The following is a 27,865-nucleotide window of genomic DNA, read 5'->3' on the forward strand; positions in this document are numbered from 1 at the left end:
GATATGTCATTTAGGAACAAAACTCTGTGTTAGACGGACAAAATGAGCACTTCAACTGTGCCACTTCTGAATAGCCCTCATGGTGAGAGGAGAAAGTGAGGTGGGCAGCAGACTTGACTACTGGAGGCAGATTAATTCAACACAGGTGACTGCAGAGAAGGGGGGGGGGGGGGGGCAGAGGCGGTGTGGGAAAGAAACAAAAAATGCAGATGGAGACAGGTAGAGAGAAAGAAAGGTATAATTTGTGCTCCACATATCGCATGACAGTGTGTGGGCATTACGTGGAGGGGAATAAAAGAAAAGTGAAAAATGAGATGCTCTGTGTTATTCCTGTCACCTGCAAGTGTTTGTGTGTGTGTGTGTGTGTGTGTGTGTGTGAGAGCAATGACAGAGCAACAGATGTATTAGACAATGAGAGCAAAGGAAGGCTTGAAACACTAAAAACAAAAGGAGAAAGAAAAGAAAGACAATGTTGCGTCTTACCAGAGTGTGTGAACTGCAGTCTGGGTTGAGATGCTCTCCACGCCCCTGTTAAGGTAGCCCCGAGGTGGGCTAGAAGGACCGCTGTCACCAGCCAACACATCCTCCTCCTCCAGTTCAAATCTGCTCAATTCAGGCGACGAACAAGTGCCAACACAGTTTCTGTCTGAAATCTCAGTGCTGCATTCAGGTTAAGTGCTGAATCTCAACACACACACACATGCACGGTAATAAACAGTCTTAGTCCCAAGTGTTGCACTGTTAAATACCCGATTTGAATCCGATCTGAGTTCAAGTCACAAAGATGCTGAATCCAGACACTGTTTCAGTCCAAGTGAGTTGGGCTTGAGTTAGTCCAGATCCTGAAAATAATTCACCGCTCCTTGTAAACACTCACACACTTTACCATCTGTGTGTTTATATGTTTATATTTTGAATCTGTGTGTGGGCTTCAGAGATGGAGAGGGAGAACGTATTCCAAGAAAAAACTAAGTCGTCTCTCCACTGCCTCCTCGCAGCTTGACAGCTCTCTTCTGCTCTGTCTCTCGTCCTTGCTCCTCTCTGCATGTGACTGCTCTCTCTCTCTCTCTCTCCCTCCCTCTCTCTCTCTCTCTCTCTCTCTCTCTCTCTGGAAGGCGGAGGGAGAAGGATCCCAGATCATTGTGGCCACCCTACACACACACAAATGCAAGCAAGCACGCCCATTCACTGCTCTGGGAAAACCTAGTTAATGTGGAAATGAAGGAAACAAATCAGCTTTCATCTTTATTCCCATTTTTTCAGTCTCTCACTTCCTCTCTTTCCCTTGCTTTCTCTGTTGAGCTTACTCTTTCCCCTACTTTCTTTCTCTGTAACTCTATATAGGAGGGTTTTTGCACATCATTATAAGGCTTAGGTGGAGCACCCAAGCTGTTCTGGCCACAACCTCAGCAAAATTAATGACAAATCAATGTAGACTGCATTAAAACTAACTAACTAACTTTTACCAGATCTAGTGATTGTAGTTTGTTACCTTTGGACTTTTTGTCCAAGTTCTTTCTTTAAGCTTTTTGTATGTTGCTTTTTTATCTGCTCTTGTTCCAATGTTGTGTACAAAGATATAATATTCATCCAAAATGATGTGACATTGCATATTTTAATTGAAGAAGATAACATTTTCTTGGGGAAGGACTCCCAACACCCGCGCCAAATATGTGCACCTAAGTCTTCTGTAAAACCTGGGGAAAACACTGAAAACACTTGAAACCTCTGATTATTCCAAAGAGACAATAGTAAAAAGTAAGTAAAAAGCCTACATCAGGAAGCAAGGATAATAAACTTGGAGAAGTATTTAGTAAAATACCAAGAAAAACAACAACTACAAAGATCAAAAAACAACAAAAAGACAATAAATCCAACACGCATACCTACATACACACATACTGTATTAGCCAGTTAAAATGACGTTTTTAAAAAAAGGCTTTTCAAAGAAAGTGGGATTTCAGAAGCAGATTGAAGCAAGGTACTGAATTTGGAAGTCTCAGTTTGTCAGGCACATCAGAGTTGAGGTGCCCAAGAGCAAATGTTCAGCACCCTTTATTCTGAAGTCTTACAGATGAGCCAAGTCTTCAAGTGCATTGAACCTAATGAGTAAGATCTTAAAAACAATTAAAAAGCAAAACTTCTCCTTTTCTTTCTCAGTACCAAAGTCTCTTGCCCCCTCTCATTATTTTCTTCATTCCCAATCTCAACCCAAATGCAATCATTAAAGCCTGCGCCGCCTTTCTTGCTCTGTTATTTTCATTAGATAGCGGCTCACTGGGGTAAAGCAGCGCTGGTGGAATTTTTCTCCAGCTCAAGTTCAATCGCAGGCTAGCGGGGACAATTTATTCATTCTCCGGGATAAATAATGAATTTAGGTTGCGTGCAAATGAACAAGTATATGCCCCCTCCAAGGATTTCTGAGTCGTAAATGATTTATTCTCCACACTTGTTTGCTATTGTGTAATTATTACAGATTTATTTTAAATATGACCCAGCAGTTTAATCATATGATTAGATGTGCTTACACAACCTCATACAGCTTTTAATTGTTTGAGGGCAAGTCTGGTCAAACTTGCTCGTTAATTAAGTTATCTGATTATTTAATAGAAGAAGAGAAAGAAGTCGACTCGTGGGTATACAACTGGACTCACCCTCATCCAGTGATGGCACTGTGCTCTGCTGGAGTGACCTTCATAAGCAAGATGCTTATGAAACTTCATGTTTTGTTAATTAGCATTAAATGCCTCTGCCGTTGATATCACTGGACTGAGCTCCAGAATCCCCTAAAGACAACATGCTTTGAGGGCTGCAATTATTTTCACTGTCAATTCATTAGTGATCATCAGTTTTGGGTTTTTTTTGTGATTAATTCATTAGTTGTTTGGTCTGTAAAATGTCAGCAAATGTTGAAAAATGTCGATCAGTGTTTACCAAAGCTCAAGATGACGACCTCTAATGTTTTGTTTTGTCTACGACCCTAAGATAATCAGTTTACTGTCATAGAGGAGTAAATATTAATTTTTAAGAAGCTTGAATTAGAGTATTTCGACTTTTTTCTTAATTACTCAAACAGATTTATAAAATATCAAAATATTTGATAGTTGACCATTAATCAATAACTGTTGCAGCTCTACGTGTTTTTGCTAAATTTTATGAGCAATATATCCAGTATTTCCATCATCGTTATTATCAGTATTAATAGTTTTTACTGCATACCTCTCATTGCTGCGGTGTTTTAATTGTGGCCTTTATCCTAATCCCAAGGTTACCTGTCAATCAAAAAGTGTAGACAGCACTTTCCCACCAAAGATCCATAAAATAAAGAATGGGGGAACTCGTATGATATAGATGTATAGACTGTCGATTAATCTGATGATTATTTTCTCAATTAATCGATTGGTTGTTTGGTTTATAAAATGTCAGAAAATAGTGATGAAAGTCGATCTGGGTTTCCCAAAGCCCAAGATAACCTCCTCAAATGCCTAGTTTTGCCCACAACCAAAAAGACAATCAGTTTACTGTCATAGAGCAGTAAAGAAACCAGAAAATATTCACATTTAAGAAGCTGGAATCAGAGAATTTTTTTCTGTTTTGGTTAAAAAATGACTTAAACCAATGAATCAATTGTCAAAATAGTTTGGTATCAATTGGACAGTTGAGAGCAAACCGATTAATTATTGACTGTTGCAGCTCTACTAAGAACTACAGAAGTTCTTCAAGAAAATTCAAGTTTGCTTTCCAATTGTGCCAATTAGGAGAAAATTACAGTAGAGCTGGTTAGAAAGGTTAAAAGTTTGATATTTTGCAACAGCAACGCAGGAAATGGTGAACACTGCAGTCATCATTTGAACATGTGAGTCAATGAGTCACCCTGTGCTTGTCTTGTAGTCATATAGTTGCTTCTAACTAAAAATTGCAATTGTGTAAGGATCTCATAAAGCTTGCATTGACCTGTCAGCCACGTCCTGTAATACAACAAAAATGTTCATCACCAGGCATTGTTCTACCTAAGATGAAGATTCTTCTTGGGGTGGTAAGACAAATGGCCAACAAGATAAAGGGGGATCGGGTTGCTGAAGTTGCCATGTGTATCCAATCACTAAGGAAAAAACATTGCTGTCAGTTTTAAAACTCCAAATGTCACGTTCACTTACGTCACTTTAAGCTCTCGCCATGAAACTGACTTGCTGGGACCTCCTAAGCTCTCGTGTCATTAACACAGGATAATTAGTAGCTCTTCACCAATCTTGTCTGATCAGTCAGCTTGTTAATTACAAGTAATGACCTCCCAGCTAGCTTGAACAAGAAGCCTCTGATTTCTCTTTGGCAAGTGACGTAAATTAGTCAATTAGTGTGTGAGCTCTGGCTGCTGGGATCATTACTGGTCTCAGATCTTACCGCTGTTGTTCTCTATTCTCTACAAACCAAACACACACACACACACACACACACACACACACACACACACACACTCTCATGCACATTACCTGCATTTTAAGGGGTTGAGTGAGAATGCATTAGTTAATGAGCGCTCATTGTCATCTTGTTTCTTTGTTTGTTCCGTTTCATGATTTTTACGTCACCTATTCAGGCTGATATGAACCCTAATGTGAACTTAGAACTTATGAGTGAATGTTAGGTTGAACAGTCCCTCCAAACCTAGGTCATTTCATTTTCATATTAAGGGCTCCAAAATACACTTAACTTTTGAGCTGAGAGTACCAGACACTTATTGTCCTTTACAGACAGCAATAAAGAAACAATTGAATTCACTGTAAAGATAACTGTTATTTGTTCTAAAACATTTTATCATGTTTAATAAGGAGCTGACTGACACAATATCACTTTACAGCACACAAATAGCATATTGCGTAGATAGGTGGTAGGCCTCTGTGACACTGTAAAGTTGACCTAACTGCTAGCTCTGCTACTTGTTGGCTAGTACAGGGGTGTTTAAGCTAGCTAATTTTAGGTATTTATTTTAAAGTATAACCTGAGAGAGACTTAAGTTACCAAAATTAGCATAAATTCAACATAATAATATGGAACAAACAATATCTTACCAAATGGTCCGTGACTATTTGCGCCTCTGTCAGACGTGACCTGTCTGGGAACACCACAGACATCTTCTCACAGGTAGGACTTTGGTGCCATCTTACGTTTCTTCCCACCACTTACCTGATTGAAATCCCGCGAGACTCTGGGAGAGAAAGCTTTATGAGACTTGGCTCGTGTATAAACATGTTCCGCGTAGATGCGTCCTTTTTGGTTTAATTAGAAGTCTTTATCTGTGCCCTAAACATTTATAGACAAGAAACCTCGAGATAAAACGCGTTTCTGCCTCAAGGAAGAAGAGAAGCGACCGGTAAAAAGTCTGACTGGCTGAATTCGACCCATGTAAGGTGTAATGACAGCGTTGTACCACTAGAGGGCAGTATGTGGTTGTGTAAATTAAATACTACACCTGGGAGAGGGGGAACTACATCTGGTTAAGAATATGCTAAAGATTACATTTTTAAAAAATAAACCTACAGAAAATAAGCAGTAGTTCCCCTGCAGGGAAAATATCTACCTAAACCTTAACGCTGCAGGTAAGATCACACAAGGACATTTTAGATACCAGCTTGTCTTAATTTGAATGCTCTAATTAAATCTTCACATAACCCCCCAACTGCTGTGAATCACACAGGCCAAAAATACGATTTCAGAGATGACTGTGCTTCATTGCATGGGTGAGACATTCAGATTATCATCATCTGTTGATACAAATTATTATATACCCTACAATGACATTTTCCCAGTTTATTGCATCGAATGCTTAAGAACTGCAAGAAAATATTCTTTAAAATCTGCAGAGATAAATCACCTTCATCCATCCACTTCAAACTCATTACTCTTCTGTAGTAAATATTAAAATAGTAACATAGACTACATATTCCTATAAAGTCTAGTCAGATGTTTCGCCTTTTTGTGATGATCTCATTTCAGTATAATTGTCCTGAAGTGCTACATATGTCTCATCAGGTTTCAGCCCAGAGTTTCGTTGCGGTTTGAATCGTTTGACAGATGTGATGGAGTTTATGACAGGGTGGGGGGTGTGGGTCTGACCGTCCTGCGCGCTCCCGTCATGATGTGTTGGAACCTTTTGTGTGGGGGCGCGGCTGGCGGGAGCGCGCCTGGTGCTAAACGGAAGCCAGCAGTGAATCTCCAGAGAAGTGAGGCTGAATAATCTCAAGGTTTGGAGGATAAAAACTGCATTTTTTGCGGTAAACTGTGGCCAAAACATGCCGGTGGTTCTGGACTTTTTTTTTTTTTTGTCCAAGTGAAATGTGTCACATAGACTTAAACTTGTCCCACCAGGGAAAGAGAGACTCGTGGGTCACTGGGCGTTACGTTTCGGTGCGGACAGGCTAAAAATAAAACTTTCGGAAACAACAGAATAGGTGGGTGTCTGGATGACTCACAATCACGGGGCAATCCTTGTCACGGCCTTACTCCAAAGTCATGACAAAAAAATCCACCTCAGACAGACACAGAGAGGCAGGGCAGCCAGTCCTACCAGTCCAAAGTCATCTCCAAAGATCGTCTCATGGAAGAGCTGATAGGCACAGTAGTTAAAAGAGCCATCACTCTCACTGCGGCACCTGTAGACTTTTTGACTTTCCCACCCAATCACTCATCTAACATTTTCAGTGTACTGTAAGAACTGTCTATAACGTCTCACAGCACAGTAGGGAACTGCACACTATATTATAGATTGAGTTAGTTAACAGTATGCCATGTGTTTGCAATTTTCTCATTCACTACGTACTCTAATAGCATTCACATGGAAGATATTTGGCAAGAAAACAATTATAAACATTTTCTGAAACTGGTGGTGAGCAATCATGACCACTTCCACCTCACTATTATTTGAGACTAGGAAATGATTGTACTAAGTGATTGTTCATTTAAGGGTAAAAATCTCCTTTTAACACTAATTTGATTTGTTGTTTTTATACAGGCTTTTGATCTAAATGCAACCGTATGTCATTACCAGGTCAGCCATGTGTTTATCCAACACACACAGGGATCATACACACAGTGTGGCTGAAATGTCGCAGGTATACAGGCTTGGCATCCTTTGGCAACGTGAGTAACATGGGCAACCATAATATGTTGGAGTTAGCATGAATAGCTGGCAAAAGTTGAAAATACGTAGTTCAATACTACACAGCATGCTCGTCACGGACTCTAAGGCAAAGTGACTGTTTATGGGTAAAGCGTTGATCAAGACCTCCAGATTGAGGGGTTATCCAAAGCTCTGTGAAATTGGCTGGACATTGGTTCGTCTCACAATGCCATGCTCAATAAGGCTGAACTCCACATTAAATGAGATCTCATAATGACAGGATTTTGGCAAGTATAGGTGTACCGTACCATTGGGAGATGGTCAACTTATATTTAGCATCATCGTAAATTAGCCTTGGGTGGTTGTGAACAACTTATCCGGGAGAAATTAGCGATCGCAAAGACTACTATTAGACATCACATAAAGTCAGGCAAAATATAGTTGTGTTTTTAGATGCCTTTGGAGTTGGAAGGACTTGTCAGTGGCCATGACATTTTCAGCCTTTAATCGCAGACTTCAAAGGGCACAACCATCAAAAGGGGACTCAGTATGAAGTACAGAGGGCCAAAGGAAATGACCGCAGCTTGGCTTTTGCAGAATGTGAGATTTGTTGTTGTTGAATGCTCACAAAACAACTTATTTTATCATTATTGAAATGGAAGAGTGCTTAATTAGCCTTTATTAGCCAGATCATGTTCATTTTCTGTTAATACTGACTAAAAAACACAATATCAGTTTCAAGCTTTTTAGTATAAAGCCCTCTATGATGTAATTCTTAGTCTTAATGAGGTTGGTGAACCGTTAGCTTGAAAATGAGCAGGATTGTGTCTCTCTATATACTTTGGTACTTTGGATAAGCGGCAGAGTGAGAGGTCTGTCCCGTTCTCCTCTCCGCCGCCTCCCTCGCGCACTGCCTGTCTCACTGCAGATGATAGGCTTTTCGTGTAACCCGCCCCCCTCCTCGCCTCTCGCTCCCTCCCATTGGACGGCTCCCTCCTTCTCCTTCTCATCCCATTGGACAAGTCGGGCGGGCGATGAGCTCATATTGGTTAAATATAGTTGGGCTCGCGAGGGGCTAAAAATAGACCGGTATATAAGGCTGGCGGTTGAGCCGTGCTGAGCGACAGTCCTCTCCGGCCGGCAGCCGGAGGAGTGCGGAGAGAGAGGGGGAGAGAGGGGGAGTCACAGCGAGAGAAAGAGACAGACAACAGGCTCGTCACCCTCCGCAGCTTCCCTCCAGCTCATTCCTCTACAAGTGTTGCACCAGAGGCGGCAGTTGTGTCTTATTACACGATGCTCGGCCACCGGTTTTGGGTGGAGCAGGCAGTGACGAACTTCCTTCCTTCCCTTTTAACTGTGGTTTCGTTCTGAATGTGTCTTCAGAGAGGCCCAGTCATTTCCTCCTGCTAGCAGAACATTAAAGTCTCTGTGGACACATGAGGAGATGTTATAAATAAGAGATGAATAACCATGAAATTAAATTAAGTGTAATCATATCTTCTTAAAATCTTGTCTTACACAACTTCCATGTTTGGTTCCAACAAGTTGCCTGCTGTGTGTTAAGTCTTCCTATTCAAGACCCAGGGTTGTGTTTGTGTGGCCAACATGGCTGCACACTCTGCTGCAGGCTTTGTTCCATTAACCTAAGAAAGAGATTTTCTTTTGAGTGCAGCAATGTGGATAACAGCAGTTTAAGACACTTAAAGCCGGTATGCTGCTGTTCAAGAGGCACTAAAATGCAACCTCTCTACACTTGGCGCTCAGCCTGTTTAACACGAGATCAGTGGCCTGAACGTTTAAATGCAGCTTCCTCTGTTGGGGAACGTTTTGTCCCCTGCATGCAAGATCTGAGACAACATACAGTGCAGTGCAGCTTCCTGGCCGGTATCGACTGACAGTGTTCCGGCTTGGTGCTCTCGTCTCGTTCGTTTTCAGAGAAGCACAAGCTGACTTCTTGTTTCCTCTCACATCCACCCACTGCGCCTCTTGTAATGCATCATTTTGAAGGCCTCCTCCACCATCCATCCATCCCTCCTCCTCCTCCTCCTCTTACCATACCACACAAGTCTGGCACAGTATAGTATAAGCTGCCAAAGGTCACTCCAGGCGCCTCTCTGATGAAATAACGTGGAAACTAGAATTTGTGATATGAATGGTATGCAATGAAAGGAGCAGCAGAATGAAAGCCAGGAATGTAGTCAAATCTAACACCGCGTTAGACACAAGGCTCATCCTTGCATATTTTACACAGACTACTTCAAATTCAAGTGGCTGGTAGCTCAAACCAGAATCATACACGGAGAGATAACTTGTAAAAATGTGACTCCATGTAACTTCATTCATTCTGACTAGGAAGCACCAGCCCTAAGTCTAAATCTGCTTGTCTCTAAATGTAAAAAAAAGCCCACTGTGAATGCGAGCACCATCCTGCTCGTACATTTTCCCGTTTTATTCCTGGATTTCCACTCCTCCGCTCGCCTTACACAACTGCTCGTCTTTTATTGTCGGTTGCAGAGCAGCTCTGCTCTCCAGGCGCACGCTCGCAGCTCCTCGATATTACTCCACAACATCCAGCATCAACCCACACAGGCTGAGGCCGCCTCAACCTCTGCATCCCACACACTCTGCTCTCTCTCTCTGCGGCGCAGGCCTCAGAGCGAGGGCTGCCGGCTCTTCCCTGAGTGCTGTGGCGTTGCTTTGTGCTCTTCAACCAGCAACCCTCCTAATTATTAGTGCTGCATGTGGGTTTTAATAGAACTTCACCTATGCACGTTGAAGTGGACGGGAAATGGTTTTGCTTCCTTCAGAAGAGAAGGAGGATACAGAAGCTGCAATTACAGTATGACACATTGAACTTCCTGTAATTTCTGGGTAAACAAAAGCTAATGCGTGTGTTTACCTCTTTGTGATAAGACCACACTGAAACACAGAGCAGCACGGGGCAACAAGAGACATCATGACAGCCACACAGCAACGTCCAGCTAAAGTGTGCTAACATTAGCTGCTGCTCATGTCGACTGTTGTGAGCTAGTTGAATATTCCACCTGTCATGTTAATCTCAAAACAAATAGGGCACTAACTGCCGCTATCTGTCACTGCCATTAGCTAGTTAGCTCAGTTAGCCATGCAGCTAGCAGCCTGGACTGGTGTTTTTCACACCGCTAGCACAGGAGTTGGACTGGGGTGGGCTGCTAGCTGGTTAGCGTGCTAACTTCAGTAGATATCTCTACAACAAAAAGCATAGACGCCATCATGTCAAAGCTGTCACTTTTTCAAATTTTGTTGATAATTTGAGATTAGTTTTTTAATTTTAGTTTTTTATGTTTTTAACTACATTCTTACACATTGCACCTTTAAGACTGAGCTGCAAAGCAATCTGTGATTTTTTAAATGAAATGAAACATTCTCTTGGTGTCTTATAAACCCACGAGGCTTGCACACTATAAATAAAACAAATCAAATCAAACCAGACTGCAGCAGGAAAACCCCAGAGTGTGTTGAAATGAAGTGTTTTGTTGCTTTTCAAGTAAAATGGGACTTTTATCAGTTGGATTGTGTTCTCCTTTCGAATGTTGCACTCTCACTTAGAAGACAATTGTTTATTGGCCTTTGAGTATGGCAGCTTTAATTTTCCCTCTGAGTCTAAGGCACAGGGGAGAACAGGGGAAGTCGAGCCAGTGGGTGAAATGAGCCACCCCCTGTGTCTGGGTAACTATACACAAAAGTAGACGCGTCGGCACTGATATAGAAAGTATACCTCACATTACTCAATTCATGTTGGACTGATGCACATGGAGAGAGTGGTTAGCAAACCAGAGCAAAATAAAAAATAAAAAGATTATTGTGATGCAAAATGAATTCATCGTGTTTCTAAAGTTATCAACCCTGTATCGTAAAAAAATATGAATGTTTTTGACATTATTACATGTTAATTTAACTCAATAGAAGCTACGATACAAGGTCGTAAACTGATGACTCATAACTGTGGATCACACACACTTTCTCTGTCTCACAGTTACAGGTTCATGGTAATGTTTGGTGACTGTTACAAGTCTCACAATGTTGATGTGATAAACCCGAACTGTTGACCTGATGTGAAGTTTAAGCCACACACAAATATGTACATTTAGACATACGCTCTCTCTGTAAGTTAACAAGCGCACACAAACATGGTTTTACTTAAAAGTCTCGTTTTTTGCCCTTGTTAGATTTATTGCATCAACAATGTTCAAAATGATCTCTAAATTGTTTGATTTTGTCATTTTTATATCAGTGTTCACCAGTGGCTGTTTACCCCTAGGGGGCTCAATTTACCCCCACCTTAGGTCAAGTTGTGCAACTGGACTACTTTATTTTGATTGCTCATTGTTCTGAAACCGTCATACTTAGATAACTTTATTTAATTTCCATGGGTACACAACAACCTGAGGTATATATAGGAACTACTATTTGAAACAAATACACATCTTTCTTGCAGTTAAGTCACCAGAGTGGCTCATCTTCACCCCGTTCCCCCTACCTAAGACATCTTTCGTTTCATTTTTCATCCATTGTTTAATGTGCTAATGTGCAGCTTTGAGTCTCCAGTGTTCATTCAGTAGAGCTCAATACCAACAGATTCAAGCACGTTTCAGACACAAAAAAGAAAACTGGCTGTCAGCTCCACACTCACTCCTCACACTGTGTAGCAGTGGCCATAAAAGAAGCCTGCTGGTGTAGTGCTCTGATATTCTGCTGAAAACCTAAAAAACAGCACTTAAACTCAGTGATGTTGGGGGCTTTGATGACAGTCAGTCATGCTATCGTGTTTGCTGGCCCTGGTTTTATGATCAGATGAGGCTGCTGTGGGGTTTTATTGCTGCAATGATCTGTGGCTCTGCACCAGAAAGATTTAAAACCCATCACTACATGCATCACTAGTTAACAATTATTTCTATTTATTGCTATGGAGTGTCCAACGGGACTCACGATCGGCAAATAACCTGACAACGTTAGGGAGGAAATGGATTGAAAAACTGGATTTTTTTGGTGGTGCCGCTTTAAGATGTGGGAAAGAAACTAATAAAATTGCAGACACTCTAGTAAACATCCATATTTTGAGAGAACCTAAATCTTCAGTTTATGCAGCTCTCTTCTTTATGTACACCCGCTGTCGGCTGAATGAATCCCCACACTCGCCGATAATTCCTCATTTGGAGGCGTTCATATCAGCACTTCCATATCAGCAGACTTCCAGTGACCGGATGACCGTCAAGAGCATGTTTGGGACTTTATCCAAATAAGGTTAGGAAAACAGCACCTCACATGTCGACAACTGTAGTCAGAGCTGCAACTTAAATTTTTCTTATGAACTATTCTTAATGGGAAAGGCTATTTTGAAGGGTTTCTAGAGCATTTAAATCTCTCAAATGCCCCTCTCCTTCTCCTCAGCTGTTCTCTAAATAACATCATGTCAGTTATTTGCGTATCATGTTAAGCAATAAAGCCAACTAATCACATCACTCCATTCATACTTCATGTGTATTGATTGAACTTAAGAGCTCTTCCCTGGTGCCCCCCCCAAGACCACAATGAATAGCAGCTGCTTGTTATAGAAAGTAATTTATTACACAAACCAAAGCTAGTTTACAAATACAGTTTCCAGTCCTGTGCGTGTGTATAGTCTAGTATGAACAAACCCACATTTCATATTTACAGACTTTGCATACAGCTTGGTTTTCCTGTTCCTTTGTTTACATCACTGTTTCAGCATCCAAAAATCAGGATTTAAAAATACAATAAAAAGTAGAAATAAAAAGGATTTGTACATAATAAGGAGACTTACAATTGTTTCTTCCTTTTGTCTTTTCAGCCAAGTTTGTGTTCAAAACAAACAAACAGAAAAAGAGCCAGCACATGTGGTCCTAGCGATGCTCTAGACAGGCAGCCGAGAGGCCAGCCTTTCTCCTGACTGCCTAACAACAGCATTTGGCAGGGATGATTGACGGGTCGTTACAACCAATTGTAAATCATCAGAAAAATTCAGGTAAAGCACATAAGAAGAATGAACTAAAGCAACGACACATAAGCAGTCCCCTAGTCTTCCACCTCCTATTTTAAATACTGATAGACAACATATTTGACTTTTTTTTTTTTAAAAGCAGGAAATAAAGTATAAAAACAACAACACAAGACTAGGTTTCTGGAACAGGCTCCTCCCTGTAGGCCAGGAAGAAGAACAGGAGGGTACAACACTGTCGAGAGAGCCCGAATCTGGCAGTAAAACACACAGAAGAGTCAGGGAGGGCTGGTGGCTGATAATCCCAAATATGACTGGCCACCCATACAACGGAAAGACCTTTAAAAATACCCCAAAATGAAACACTTCCAACACAGAGCACGCAGTTAAATCTCACTCGGCTAGTTAGTGATGTAGCATGTTTTCCCCCAAAATCTATCTGGCTGCCCAACCTGACATTTCTGGCATTTCCATGCACAGTATTCTGGATAAAAAACACGTGTCATGTTCGTCTTTTCAACTTTTAAAGGCAGGTACCAACACTTCACCAATAAAGGCAGACATGTATAATGTGGATAACATGGTGTATCCCAGGCACCTTTTTTCCCCTCAAACATTGACTAGTTCTGGTTACATTTGACCTTTATACATGCCTACACACAAGAAAAAAATCCGTATTCATTCATCCCAAATAACGAGATCAGTGGTGTGCATGTAAACAATACTCTCCTCTCCTTGTTCTTGGTCCTGGTCTAAAGCCAGGGGAAGATGAGCACCAGCAGTCAGCTATGTGGGACAGGAAGGGATGGGAGCTGAGCCATGGCACAGTTTGCTCAGGTTGTACTATGCAGTGCAGGACGCTACCTTTGTCATCCAGTGGGACTACAAATCACCTGCTACTTCCACTGATTCAGTCCAGAGAGGGTTTGTTGAGGAACCTTAAGCTGATCACCTCCTAAAGTAGACAAACCGGCCTCAGTAAAAATTCACCAGCATGTGAGTGAGTTTTAATGTCCAGCCCTCTGGAAGTAAACTTTGTACTGCCCTCTACAACACTGCTATGGTAAGATACCTCATATTTAAAGCAGCATCTGGAATATGGGTGGCGATGTGAGCCACTTTGAATTACTTTAAAACCAGCACTGAGGGCAAGTTTTCTGTCAAATCAAACTGTCCAATAGCTGCGGTCTATCATCAAATAATATTGGCATTCATGATGAGGTGGCTGTATCAGATCATCTCAGAAAGAGTTGGGCTCAGTGTGTTTGTCACTGCACGGGATTAGCCACAGTCAAGGACGAAAAGCAAGCTCTGATAATACGACAAAAACACAACCATGAGCACCTGACAGCACGTGACCACTTGTTAAACTCCATGGATACAACAACTCCCTCAGGACAAGCTTTTCTAAACGCTTGATTTTTACCACCAAAATCTTTTTTTTGTTCTTGAACTGAATTGCAAGCTAATCAACCTCAAACCTGCCGTAAGCCCCATTTTGAGTAGAACTTGATTGAAACAGTTTACTGGTGATTTGTCTACTTTTGGGGCTGTTTAAATAACCTGCCCAGGTAGCTACAGCATTTAACAAGTAAGCTGGCAAGTTTTGCCCTGGTTTGGTGTGTGCAGTCTCATCATAGTGACTCACACACACTGTGCTTCGTCCCATCCCTTCACCTGTCCAGCTCCACACCACCCCCGCCCTAATGCCAGGCATGAACACCTGGGGATAAACAGTCCACTGGTGGCCGTTTACAGTGGTACTCATTTACTGTGCTGTCTGTTTGCCCCCATCCATCCGTCAAGTCATCCAGGCAGGAAACTAAACCTTCTGTTATCCACACCGGACGTGGTCACTGGCACATCCCATATTTCACCAGCAAATGTATCTGTCTTAACAGTTAGTTAGATTTTTAGAAAGGACCAGGATCTCCTAATGATCTTTATCAGTGTAAGTGGCTTGTTGAAAAGACAATCTGTGCCAGCGTCTGGCTGGTGGATGGTATAATTTCCCACCTCGATGGTAAACCCACAGGTGAAGAGCCCATCGGATTACAGCGGAAGTCATTTACTGTGCACCCTCCTCCTCCCCCATCCATCCATCCATCCATCCATCCATCCACCCACCCACCCCTCTCCATCAAAGCTTCCCAAATCCAAGTCCCAGGGTAAATTCAGTCCAACAAACAGCCATTTTACAGCGGTAGTCGTTTACTGCACTCTTTTCTTCCCCTCCCTCCCTCTCCCGTCTAGTAATCCCTCCGTCCCTCCCGAGCCCTAGCCCCGGGTACTGTAGCCCCGGGTGAAAACTGTCCAAATGTGTCTGCCATTTTACAGCACTACACATTTACTGCTCCTCTTGCCGCGGCGGGCCTGCAGTGCCGCCCTGGTGGCCATCTCAAACACCTCCCGTACGCCGTCCTTGGTCTTGGCAGAGCACTCCATGTAACCGAACGCTGCAATCCGGCCGGCCATGTCCCGGCCCTCTTCTGACTTTACTGGCTCCTATTGGATGAAGAGAAAACCAACAATTTGGTTAAGGAGCAAATTCACTTCAACCCTGAATATTCCCATGTCTGGAAAAACTAGCCAATAACTGCTCTTTACATCAGCCAATCTGCCTGTTCCAGAAATTGTAAAAATTACATGCTTAAAGGATAACTACCGTTTTTTACAACCTGGACCTTATTTCTAGCAAAATATATGGTCATTTATTCACCCAGATAACTTTGGTGTCATTTGAAGTCGTTCGGACGAAATTAGATCCAGCGTAGCGCCAATATATCCATATAATGCGAGTGACGGGGCAGCGACACACAGCCTCTATAAGGCATTATCTGCCACGAAACTAGTTAATTTCACCAATATTTTGTTACGATATGCTAGTGCTATTCCCCTCCGAGTCCGGGCTCGTCCGTTATCAACATCCGGGGTCAAACTAGCAGTTACAGGTAAACAAGCTGGGCTGTCGCGGGTGCGCGCGCAGCTCAGAGAAGACATCTTCCAGGTCAGAGGTAGTAGGGCAACCTACAGACCCCGGATGTTGACAACAGACGAGCCCGGACTCAGAGGGGAATAGCACTAGCATATCGTAACAAAATATTGGTGAAATGAACTAGTTTCGTGGTAGATAATGCGTTATATAGAGGCTGTGTGTCGATGCCCCGTTACTCGCATTATATGGATATATCGGCGCTACACTGGATCTAATTTCGTCCGAATGACACCAAAGTTATCTGGGTGAGTAAATGACCATATATTTTGCTGGGAAAGGTCCAGGTTGTAAAAAACGGTAGTTATCCTTTAATATGAATAAAATACACTGCTAAAATGCTCCACCATAATAAACATGTCTCAATGTCACTGGTCACAACATGCCCTCATTTACTCACAAGAACTTCATCAGCAGAATCCTCTAAATAGTGAAGGGTCTCCATTTAATATAAAAAAAGAAATCTAGTCTAAATAGTAATTTGAGCCAAGCTAAAGAAGAATTAGGGTACCTGCTTCATCTTGGCCAGCTCCCGGCGTGTGTGCTCATCGTTGCGCAGGTCTTTCTTGTTTCCTACGAGAATGATGGGAACGTTGGGACAGAAGTGTTTGACCTCTGGGGTCCACTTCTCTGGAATGTTTTCTGTGAAGGAAAAAGACCAGAGAGGGAAGGAATAGATCATTAATTGTTGACCAGAAAGCTTTTATTTTTAAATTTTTTATAAGATTAAAGGCAGGACCAATTTTTACAGAGGTGGTGAATCTTTACTATACTTTAATTTTCCACAGCTCAATGAAGTAAAGGTGACGGTATTTGCATAATTTCCTGTGCCAAGTGTAGTGCACGAAGCTCATTCAGCCTTGCAATGGTTCATCTTTTTGTGCCTCTCTGCATACGTCTCACTTGACTCACAAGAGAGAAAAAAACAGGAAATGCTAATAACGAAGTGAATAACTCATAGTAGTCTATAACGATAGACTGGTAAACTGACAATGGAACATTTGCATATAAGCCATGCAGTACTGCAGCAATTAACCTTATCTAGGAATTCGTTAACAGAGTTAAATCACAGGATGCCAGAATTTTGATTAGACTAACATTTACAGAGTAATTTAATTCAAAATGTGAGTCACTGCAAAGCTGAAGATGAGGGAAAACAGAAAGATGAGCCTCATATCTCCACTGAGCATCAGGTTTATTAAAAAAAAAAAAAAAAAAAAAAAAAAAAAACTGTCAGCAAAAACGCGCTTTAAACAGAAAAGTCTCAAGAAAGCTCATGTAAGCCAATTTACAGGCTCTTGTACAATGAGCCTTTGTTTTATTACAACTGGGACTTCCTCTCATTTAATCCTGTTTAATTCATGTCTGGCACTTTAATTATCTGCAGCTTTTATCGCCTTGTTTTATGCAAAGCCATTTCCATATGATCAGCGAAGCGATAATCATTATGACAGAAACACCATGACATGTTGGTTTACAGCATGGCTGCATGACAAATGATTTGTCTCTGCGTTGGTGTTTGTGTAAATGTAAGCAGTTTCTCTACAAGTGGTGTTAAGAGCCACAACAAGATGACCACACACTCTACAGACACCAGAAATAACTTATGACAACGGAAAGATGGGGGAGTGCAAAGGAAACACAGCAACATGGTATTTTATGCCATGCTTGAATGTGTGTAGGTGTCTGTCTGTCCATGTGTGTCAGAGTGGGTGTGTGGTTGGTACTCACCCAAGCTGTCAGGGCTGTCTATAGAGAAGCACATGAGTATGACGTCAGTGTCTGGATAGGAGAGAGGTCTCAGCCTGTCATAGTCCTCCTGACCCGCTGTATCCCAGAGAGCCAACTCCACCTGACACACAGAGGCATCATGGGTAGAGAGGTCAAGGAGAAGGACGAAGGAATATGAAAAGAAGGGGAGTGAGAAAGAAAAAAAAGGGAGGGAGAGAAATTAATGGACCATGTCGGTTTTGATCAACACAACTTTCTCATTGAAGCCAGCAAATAAATGAGATAATAAAACAAGGATTGCAGCAGAAATCATCATTAACAGGATCTATAAAATAGACAGACTCATTTTCTAAGTACTCAGAGAGAAATAAGTGCATCATAATAGCGAAATAATTATAAGTATAAAAGGTATAAAGCAAAGAATTGAACTTTATAAACTTGGTGGATTTATCTCTAATGCTGATAAGATGTTAAAGGCTTTGGCAGCCTTATTCATAATTCTGACAGAGGATTTTCTTTCACATTAAAATAATGTTTAAATAAAAATATTGTTTAAGTGTGATTTTAGTGCTCTGGCCAATAACCTGACAGCATTTTTAAAACTCATTCAATAAAATATAGACGCGTCAGTGCACTGGTGAGAAACTGTATTACTGACTCACAAATAGCATAAAAAAAATCTATTTTAGCGTCAATAGCCCTTTATTGCAGAGATTTGGCTGTTGGTGAAACTGACATGTGTGACCTTCTTTCTACTGTCAAATTAGCAACTTGTTCATCGCTAATAAATACTCTGGTACACGGCACTAAAGCCCTGATTGTACAAAATGTGACAGTGACGCACAAAAATGTCTCAGAGCAGACTGCAGAGCTAAATAAGGAAAGGAAACCAGATCAAGATGTTTAGAAAAGTGTGACACTTGACAAGAAGTTGCCCGAGTCCTCCTCAGCAGCACAGAAATCCAACCAGCCAATAAAGACTCAATGTCCCAGAATCCTATTAACCCAGAATGAGGTCGTGAGGGTTTATGACTGATGAGTTAGGCTGGGTGGGTGCTGCAGTTTTACACAGCGGCACGCATACAAGTGCAAACGAGTGCAGAGGAGAATAAAGTTGCAGTACATTTTTTTCTTCTGAATCAAACACAAACACTGACCTGCATGTGTGCATCTGTATCCACATAAGATATAGACAACTATACCCCTGATTAGTGAGCTATCATAGCAACTGGCCATATGTTATATAAAACACAGACAAACACACCTAAAATAAGACCTTAGAACACTTAGAAATATTTTGACTATCAATCTGAAGATTTATGACTAAGCTCAGACAGTGAAATCTGTAGAAAAAGACCAGACTTAACAGATGATGGCTGCAATGTGAGGGAAGATGTGAAAATGGAACAGCAGAGTTTGCTCACTTAGCCTTGAAGGTAGAATTAAAGCGTTGAGCATGATTAAGCACCCAGGGAACAAAATTAGCTCTGATACCAGCATAAGAACCATTGCTGAGACTAAAAGTGGCACAGATGTGTTGTGACAGCTAGGAAACCCAAGTACATTACTCAACAGTGTCAGAAAAAAGGTGCAATTTCTCTGTGGATTTATGTTTATTTATTTAAAATATTCAGTGTTGGATTGTGCAACAGCTTTATACGTCACTCAGGTTTGGATCATTCCATCTACCCAGAGGCAACAGTCTGGTGTGACATTAAACAGGAAAGATAGAAATACCAAGGATCACTGCAGTTGTCTCACCTGTTTGCAGTCGACTTCTATGTCAGCGACGTAGTTCTCGAACACGGTGGGGACGTAGACCTCAGGGAACTGGTCCTTGCTGAAGACAATCAGAAGACAGGTCTTCCCACAAGCTCCATCCCCCACTATCACCAGCTTCTTACGGATGGCTGCCATCCCTGCAGGAAGACGTAGTAGAGGAGGATGGAGAATTTAGGATCAAGGAGGCACATGCGAGCGACAAAGTAGAATCAGAAGTGCAGCTTTTACAGCAGAGCATTATACTATCCAAGGCTCCCATATTAGTGATCATTTGGTGAAAATATGCAACAAACTATGTGTACAAGTAAAACTTACTTGTACACATAGATTTGTGTGACATTTCTGGCATGAAAGCAGGTGTGTGGTGTGGTGATGTAGAGTGCACTTGCACCATGCAACACTATTCTTAACACATTAAACCACAGAACTGGAAAAAAGCAGTTGTCAGCCTCTCAGGGGGCTCTGTGAAATGATTAATGGATTCTAACAAAAACATTTCCTAGACATATTTGTAATGGTCTTTATGTTTGCGATTAATGCCGTTTCCTTGAAATGAGGAAGTCCTGCAAACCTCGAGGCATATGTAATCACTTCATATTTAGAGACTTTTGAGCAAAAAAGGCTGAGGACTATATGTGTAAATGGAAACCTGAAATCACACAAACATCCGGCAAGCTAGCTGTATATCACAGTAAAGACTTACTGACGGAAGTGACAGGTCACCTAGCTCACTATAAACTTGCACCTCCAAACCAGACTATGAAATTATTAAATAACTAAGAGTTGAGAAAAATTCAAGCAAAGATCCTCTATTATCCCCTGTCTTGTCTGGGAGATGGAACCTGTGTCATCCGATAGATAAATCTGATCATATTTGTCTAGTGATTGTGACATATGATTGTTAAGTCTGCCAACATCAGGATACAAAGTGAGTAGAGTACTATGGGGATGGGGTTCTGCGTTTTTGTTCATGTCCCTGCACTACAGATTCCTGCCACGCCCTTACAAAACATACAGGTGTGAACATAAAGCAGTCATAACTGCAAAGCGAAACAAGATGTGAGCTACCAGGAAGTAAAATGTAGTTGAGATTCCAGTAATTCATGGCAGTAAAGGACACGGCAGACGTGTCAACGTGGGAGTGAGAAAACTAGCTTGACCAACTGAGTTAGGGGAAGTTGGGGCAAATGAGTGTCATGTAGTCTTGTGTCATTGGCTGAGAGAAGCACCATATTGGGAAATGACGATCTACAAGAAGTCACAAATACAGGAACTATGTGAAAATATTGTGGACTTTCTATTTAATTGGACCCATGAATGAATTATTGAAATTAACCAGAAATTACAGTCACATATAACAAACAACAGAGTGGGATCAAAACGTCAAACCGGAAAACAGCAATTTCCCTTCATACATGAACAGGAACTGTGTCCAAGCCGTTCTATTTGTTGGGTGTGGAAATAGAAGCACAATCACTTTATTCACCAAGCACACATCAAACGAACCTCATTTGTCCTAATGGCCGTGCCGCAGAGACGTAACTTTCACACTAACACAGTACATGTACTGTGTACTTACCAACTGTGCAAAGACAGCAGGACCTCAGTTAGAGACAGTAATAAATCATACCCCTGACGGGTCATTTCCTCCTTGATCCGAGAAGGTGCAGCACTGTGCAGTGTCAATCACATTTCTGTACCCTGCCATCTCCATCACAGTGAGTCAGCTGGAGGCGTGGTGGAGAGCATACTCCCTGACACTTCTCCTGTTCTTTCTGAATCCACCAGCTGAGCTGCAGCATTTCTGGGGCTGTAACGTGGCATTACCACAGCCCTGGTTAGTGTTCAAATCCCCTTATCCTTTTGACCAGAGATCTGGGGTACAGTGGTTATTTTGGGGGAAATGTGTTACTGAACTATAAAATAATTGGCATGTTGCTGTCAAGAATATGCCAAAATGTGTTACAATCCTGTGTTAGGTCTTGCATAAGAAGATGGTCTGTTGCCCCAAACAGTCTGTCTTACTTCCCTTTGTATTTTCTTGTCCATACAGCAGTTCGTATGCAACCTGCATGTTCAGCTATAAAAGCATTTTCTTCACCGTCTGGCTGCATTTTCTGATGAAAATTCTGCCTTTTTCTCAACCACAGCACATTTGATATACTTCCACGGCAACATGTTCTCACACAAAACACTTGCTGTTACCCACTGGGCATACTGCTGCATTTATATTTATATTTAAAAGATGACAACTAAATGAGCTGCTTAAGTACTCTAATGGTTCTTGTCAGTTATTGTTCCCTAATAAAATCAACTTTCAAATTTACCAGCCTTTTTTTGCCCAGAGTCTCATTACTTTCTGACCCTGAAATGCACCAAAGCACTGCGAGGTGCTGCAAGCATCCTATAAATGGTAGATGAGTGCTCTAAGTAGGACAGCCGTGTCAAAAAAGATTAGACCATTTCCTCCAAGACTTGAGTAAAAAGAAAAAGACAAAAATGGGGGCAGTTGTAGCCTGGAGGTGGGTGTATGGTCAATGTTTGAAACAGTTGACCTGCGGCTGAAACAGGGTAAATAACAATGTGCCCTCCTTTCAACAAATCGTGTCTCGTTGCCTGTAAGCAAGTTAATAGGGGGCACTAATCGTTCCTTTAGAACTGATTAACAGCCAATAAGATTCTTGAGACAGATAATGAGACACCAACTTACACAAACTATAAAATCCTAAGTTAGTATGTGAACTTTTCTGCTGCCAAAATAGATGCAGGAAAACACTTCATAGGGGCATAATCAAAACAAAACACAACACAAGGGACACAATGTGCATAAAAGTGGCAACACAACAGGAAAATCTCCATTAGCAGTGGAGACTGTTTTGTCTGAACTCATTTCAAAGAGCACAGTAACATACAATGGTGGAAACCCAGCGCATACTCTGATGCAAATGCTATGGTAGTAGAATAATGACTGACGAAGTGGTCAACAGGTACATAATTTTGGGCCGAACAAATTGAGCCAGAATTAACTTGTGCTGATTCATTGCTCTTCAGTAGCAAACAGACTACAGACTACGGCCACTTGACCCGTTTCCAGGAAATGTGTTGTAATGTATGAAGCAAAAAAACTCATTGACACCATTCCACAGAAAGGGGTATTATAACAAAACACAGTGAAGTTGTGGACATGACCCTTTAAGATCGAGCACAGGCCTGGCTGGGATGTGAGAGCTGATATGTCTGCTTCTTTGGCTGGTTTTGGGAGACCGTTTTCTCAGCTGTGTATGACGGTTGAAGGTAGCCTTCAGAGCAACACTGGCATGAAAAAAACTGAATACATCATATACTCTATACTCTGTCCTTAAATCCTGGTAACTCCATTACAATTACACTAGGTTTTTTTGGGCAGATCGAGCAGACCCATACCTGCCCAGCATGAGCTGAATATGTACATTTCCTGATCATTGGTGTGCTTCAGGTTAATCAGAGGGGAGAGAGTCTGACATTTTTAAACAATGTATGAACAGGAGGTAATGCAAAATCATGAGCTGTATCTAGATGGCACCTACAAACAGACTGTGAATTTACCACAAACCAAACACATCATCATCTTGGACTATTGCTAATGCATTAGTCATATTTGCCAGACACTTTGGCAAACATCCAGCACAAAAATTTAACAGAGTTGTCAAGCATTGGAAGTTGTGCATGTGTGAATTGATGGAAATGATGCAACATCAACTACAGCCTGAGGATAACCACATTATGGCTGATTTTTCAAACACGTTTTTAAAATTTTCTACATATGCCAAGAAAAAAGGATTAGCTATGCAAGCTATGTTGATGGCCCCAGTAACAACAAACTGAGCAAATCTGACGTGCTCCACCGATCAATTATAATCCAGGTAGGTAATAAGGAACGTGCAACATGTGCAAATCTCTGCTCCATCTGCATGTTAGCCAACAGACCATGACATGAAATTAAGAGACAGACAAACAACGGATAAGGAGAGAGACGGAGATAAACCCAACAGGATCAAATTAACAGAGAGGGATTGATGCAGAGAGCAACAGGGAGCGCTCCTGTGATAAACACTGTCAACGAAAATAGAAGGACGACAGCTGGCAGCAGGGGTAAGCCTTTTTGTCAAATTCTGTGATTCACTTACTACAACGGACGTTCCCAACAGGAATGTTCAATTCATGCAACACCCACACAGAGCCAGAACTTATTGTGATCCCTTTGAAATAATGGATGATCCTAATTCGACAAAGCAGATCCTTTTACTCTCCTGACTAAACGACACATTTTTTAAAACGAAGACACTGTTTGATCTTGTTCTTGTCTTTCAATCTAGCCTCCACTTTGGGGATGGTTAAGTATCCTGTAAACTGCCAATAGTTTTGACAGCAGGCCAGTCGATCAAACTCACTCACGTGTCACCACAACCACTTTTCATCAAACACAAAACTATTCTTAAGTGTTTTTGCCGACCAATAACATGTTAATTGAAACTGTTCGTTCTGCATCATTTCCTAGTATGACACAGCTTTAAATGCATTATTAAACGGGTTACTGTGTGCTCTATGATTCATCAGCCTGTCCTTTAGAAAACCCCACACAAGCAACAGTTACATCTAAAAGCCAGTGTGTGTTTAAGCCAGGAAATACCCCACGCAGTCTTCAGCGTGGAAAATTAGCCCCAGCTTAATGATGGCTGACTGGCTGCCGGCTGATGAATATTTCAGTTTCTGACAAACTTGGCAAGCGTTTCTCCTCTGACACCTGACATGCATTTCAGTGGGTGGTGAAATTTAATTTAGTCCATTATTGGAAAGAGAACAGATTATTCTTTTTACCAGTGTGTGCAGCACACGCATTATGAAAACACACCATGCACATATCCCTTGAGACTGGTTGGTGATATGTGGACACTAATAGGGCTATTGGCTTAATGCAACAACGGTCTAACACACATGTTGAAGATGACAGCTACAACACGTGTGTGCTCAAGGGCATGTCGGGGATCATGGTTCTAAAAAACTGGTCATATTAAAGCAGTCTTCAGACCTTAAACCATCTGTGTAATCATCAATGCTAGATCTAATGCCTCAATAAACACAAGCTTGTTAACGAGCACATCATTTCATAATGCATACTTCCGTTTTAAGACTCCAATCCTTCTAATCTAATTTTAAATAACTTAAATAGCTTAAATAAGTGGACCATTAAGACTAGGATGAGCAACTGTTGCACAGAAAACACTGCCAACACAATTTGCAGATTCAATTTTAAAATGACCTGTTTGGAAGTAGTGCAGGGCTGCAATTAATTTACGTTATCATGGATTAGAACATGCTCTGCTTCACAATCAAACAATTAAAGAAATAAAAATTAAAAAACACCTATTGCGCACATACCCCTTGAGAAAAAAACAACACTCCATGGCTAGACAATGCACTTAATATGCTTACTAGGTAATTACCACCAGCCAGATGTAGATCTAGTCTTCAGTCTTTAAGCTCCCTTTGTCGTCAAAGTGACAGACATATGTGTCATGAAGATGCCCATGTCTATTAGGAGACTTTTAGGCCAAATTGATCAACTGGTCAATTAATGAAAATTGATATCAGCCAGTCACTGTGCTCTGATTACATTACAGTGGAGGAGAGGGTACAATTTTGGTAAACAGCTTCAAGGGTGATGGTGTGTAAACCCAGGAATAAAACCTGCCTCGCCATCTGTCAAAATGTATTTCCTTTCCTTACACATTTTTAAAAAGGACTGTCAAGGTGAAATGAAAACCACAATACAGTGCATTACTTCTACTTATCCCTTTGATTTAATGTCGTATGAAAAGACTAACATACATGTATAACATTGTCACACCACCATCAATCACGTTTAATAACAATATGATGACGGATCCATGATTCATCCAGTCCTGGGTGTCAAAATATTTTACACTTATATTGCGTTTTCTCTTTTAACTAGTACTTTGTGTGGTCTACTAGCCACTGTAGCCAACGCACAGAAAAGTTGTGTGTCTTGCCTGTGAGAGCTCCCAGTGTTTAGTCAAACATTGTTTTTAAACCAGCTAGCTGCTGGGTGGGTCACCAGAAAGATGGCGTCATCACAGAGGCAACAGATGGCTAGTGTGTCCGCAGTGGGAGAATGGGTGGGTGGCCCCGATCCAAACGAAACACCAAGAGAGACCCACACATTTTATACATGTGACTTATCTTCACAATGTACATGACAAAACCTCACATTAGCAAAGCGTGAAACTTGAAATCCCCTTCAAGTAGGAGCGGTGTAACGTTACTCTATTGTCACTGACATGTTCAAAACCCCCAGAAAATACAGGCTTAGTGTTGAAATAAAGTGCCCCAATGGTTTATTTGAAATCAACAGTTTTGAGCAGGTTAGCGAAAAAAAATTAACAATCTACATTGAAATACCCGGAGCAGCCATTCAAGAAGTGAGCCGTTAGGAAGCCGCCTGGTCAGGAAAAAAAAGCCTCATTGTTTGGCTCCTGCCAATCCAGGCCAGTTTTTACGGTTCCGTTTCTAAGCATTACTTAAGTTTTCACAGTTTACCAACAGCCTACGCTACAGTCTGACCGAGCTGTCTCGGTTTTAGGAGTTCATACACTGAGAATACAGCAGTTTTCTCCTCAGCACAACTGAGTGGCAACTGCGGAAGCGGCGTTGAAATTGAGGTCGGTTAGGGGGGAAAGCTAACTTAGCTACCGTTAGCTAACCTCGCTAGCTTTTTAGCTTTTACACCACGGCCTCTCAAAGCTCCGGACAACTTTTAAAATAACCCTATCCGCTTTTAAACTGCGCAACACGAAAGAAGTGGCACTTCACAGCGCCCTGGTGTTCCAGAAAGTAGTTTACCTGCAGTTTATGTGGCGAGCGGTTGGTTTTTTTCAGTGTTTCCCGGAGCAGAGTTGCTTCGCCGACCAGTCGAGTCGCTCGCTGCTGCTTCCTCCCGTCTCAATCTGATACAATGAATTAGTTGACGGGAGCGCGCCGCCAGGGTTTGTAGTTTGTAGCTGGGGGAGGGGGAGGGGTGTCGGGCACGAGCCTGAGAGCCACACCTGCGCGGGCACGAGGTGTGTGAGAGCTACATGCTCGTCAGCCGTATGGAAATCCGTCACGTTAGGGGCAATTACATCGAGCTATAAACATAGTCTATTTTCTGACGGGACTTTCTCATAACTCTCAGGGCTGACGTGTGTTTAAACTAAACTCACTGTAGACGGGTCTATTTTTAATCTAGAGCTCTACAACGGTGGGTGTGTAATTAAAGGTAATCTAAATAAAGGTTTACTAACTGGGGTCCAGAATGACTCACTGTCGAGAATTACCTCAAATCTCGTTTTTAAACAAATGCTAATCTAAGCTTCTGGCTAAACGAATGATAACTGACATTTAATGGGCTCTACACAGGTCCAGTGTGAAGTAAATTCTGGGGTTATGTCCCTGCTGTGATATAGAAAGCTGTGAGCCAATTGTTTTATTCCTCTAATCAGAGTTAATTGAGCCCATTGCAGCTATGCCAACACTGAAGCCATAACTTTTCTTTCAATCTGACTGCCTGAGCCAGGAGCTAACTGTCACAGGCTGTACTCACTGCGCCACCTGGCGGCCAAATTAGGTAACTGAACACATTCAGACAATTAGAGGGCAAATAAAGCAAACATATTAAAGAATAAAATAAACAAATGCATGTCACCCGAATATAAGATGACAGTTTGTAAGGGTGAAAGGTACTGATTAACTCCTGCTGATACTGTATTCAAATAGTGCAGAAGGACCTGGAAACAACAGTAGAGTAGTGCTATTATACTGTGGCTCAGGAGGTAGAGTGGGTCGTCCAGTAATCAGAAGGTCGCTGGGTCGATTCCCGCCCCCCCGGCTGCATGTCAAAGTACCATTGAGCAAGTCAGCACCTTGCATGGTCTCTGCCATCAGCGTATGAATGTATGGTTGAATGTGACAAGTGTAAAGCACTTTGAGAGTCAGTAGACTGAAAAAACGCTATAGAAATGCAGGTCCATTTACCATTGAGACCAGGACAGCAAAGCTAACCTGGGGAGAAGTCTGGTCTGGTTAACTAAAGGTACTTAGAAGAAGTAGTTCAAACTAAATAATATGATACAAAAAAGTCACAATCCTGCAAAAAATAAAATCCATTTTGGTTTATTGCAAACAGTGCCCACTTATTCATACATAAAGAGGC

General features: G+C 41.7%; 2 protein-coding genes across 3 annotated transcripts in view; both read right to left on the reverse strand.

Moving 5' to 3' along the window:
- sema3h (sema domain, immunoglobulin domain (Ig), short basic domain, secreted, (semaphorin) 3H) overlaps positions 1-5,288 on the reverse strand; it is a 65,578-nt gene extending 60,290 nt beyond the window's left edge. The window contains exons 1-2 of one of the 2 annotated variants that reach the window (XM_084366946.1): positions 5,067-5,288; positions 484-603 (exon numbers count right to left, since the gene is read on the reverse strand). In XM_084366946.1, the coding sequence (XP_084223072.1) occupies positions 484-583 (100 nt within the window). In that variant the 5' untranslated portion in view covers positions 584-603; positions 5,067-5,288. Of the gene's footprint in view, positions 1-483; positions 1,152-5,066 lie in introns of both variants that reach the window. The other variant, XM_084366945.1, reaches the window with a different exon arrangement.
- A 7,411-nt stretch (positions 5,289-12,699) lies between these two features.
- On the reverse strand, positions 12,700-26,666 carry rhoab (ras homolog gene family, member Ab). Its single transcript, XM_084367383.1, has 5 exons — positions 26,518-26,666; positions 19,597-19,754; positions 17,836-17,956; positions 16,616-16,746; positions 12,700-15,617 (listed from the first exon to the last, which is right to left on the reverse strand). Exons 2-5 carry the CDS (start codon positions 19,750-19,752, stop codon positions 15,444-15,446), a joined length of 582 nt encoding a protein of 193 aa, XP_084223509.1. The 5' UTR covers positions 19,753-19,754; positions 26,518-26,666; the 3' UTR covers positions 12,700-15,443.
- Between the last annotated feature and the right edge of the window lie 1,199 nt (positions 26,667-27,865).

The sequence above is a fragment of the Pagrus pagrus genome (assembly GCF_965226575.1).
Source record: "Pagrus pagrus genome assembly, chromosome: 11".
Classification (NCBI taxonomy): Eukaryota; Metazoa; Chordata; class Actinopteri; order Spariformes; family Sparidae; genus Pagrus; species Pagrus pagrus.

What these genes read in the sequence shown, in the direction of transcription:
- rhoab (XM_084367383.1), bottom strand. Translation starts at nt 19,752, where the DNA reads ATGGCAGCCATCCGTAAGAAGCTGGTGATAGTGGGGGATGGAGCTTGT. An exon ending in TAGAAGTCGACTGCAAACAG is followed by an intron (nt 17,957 to 19,596) that starts GTGAGACAACTG and finishes TCTGTGTGTCAG; the next exon opens with GTGGAGTTGGCTCTCTGGGA. An exon ending in AGACAGCCCTGACAGCTTGG is followed by an intron (nt 16,747 to 17,835) that starts GTGAGTACCAAC and finishes TTTCCTTCACAG; the next exon opens with AAAACATTCCAGAGAAGTGG.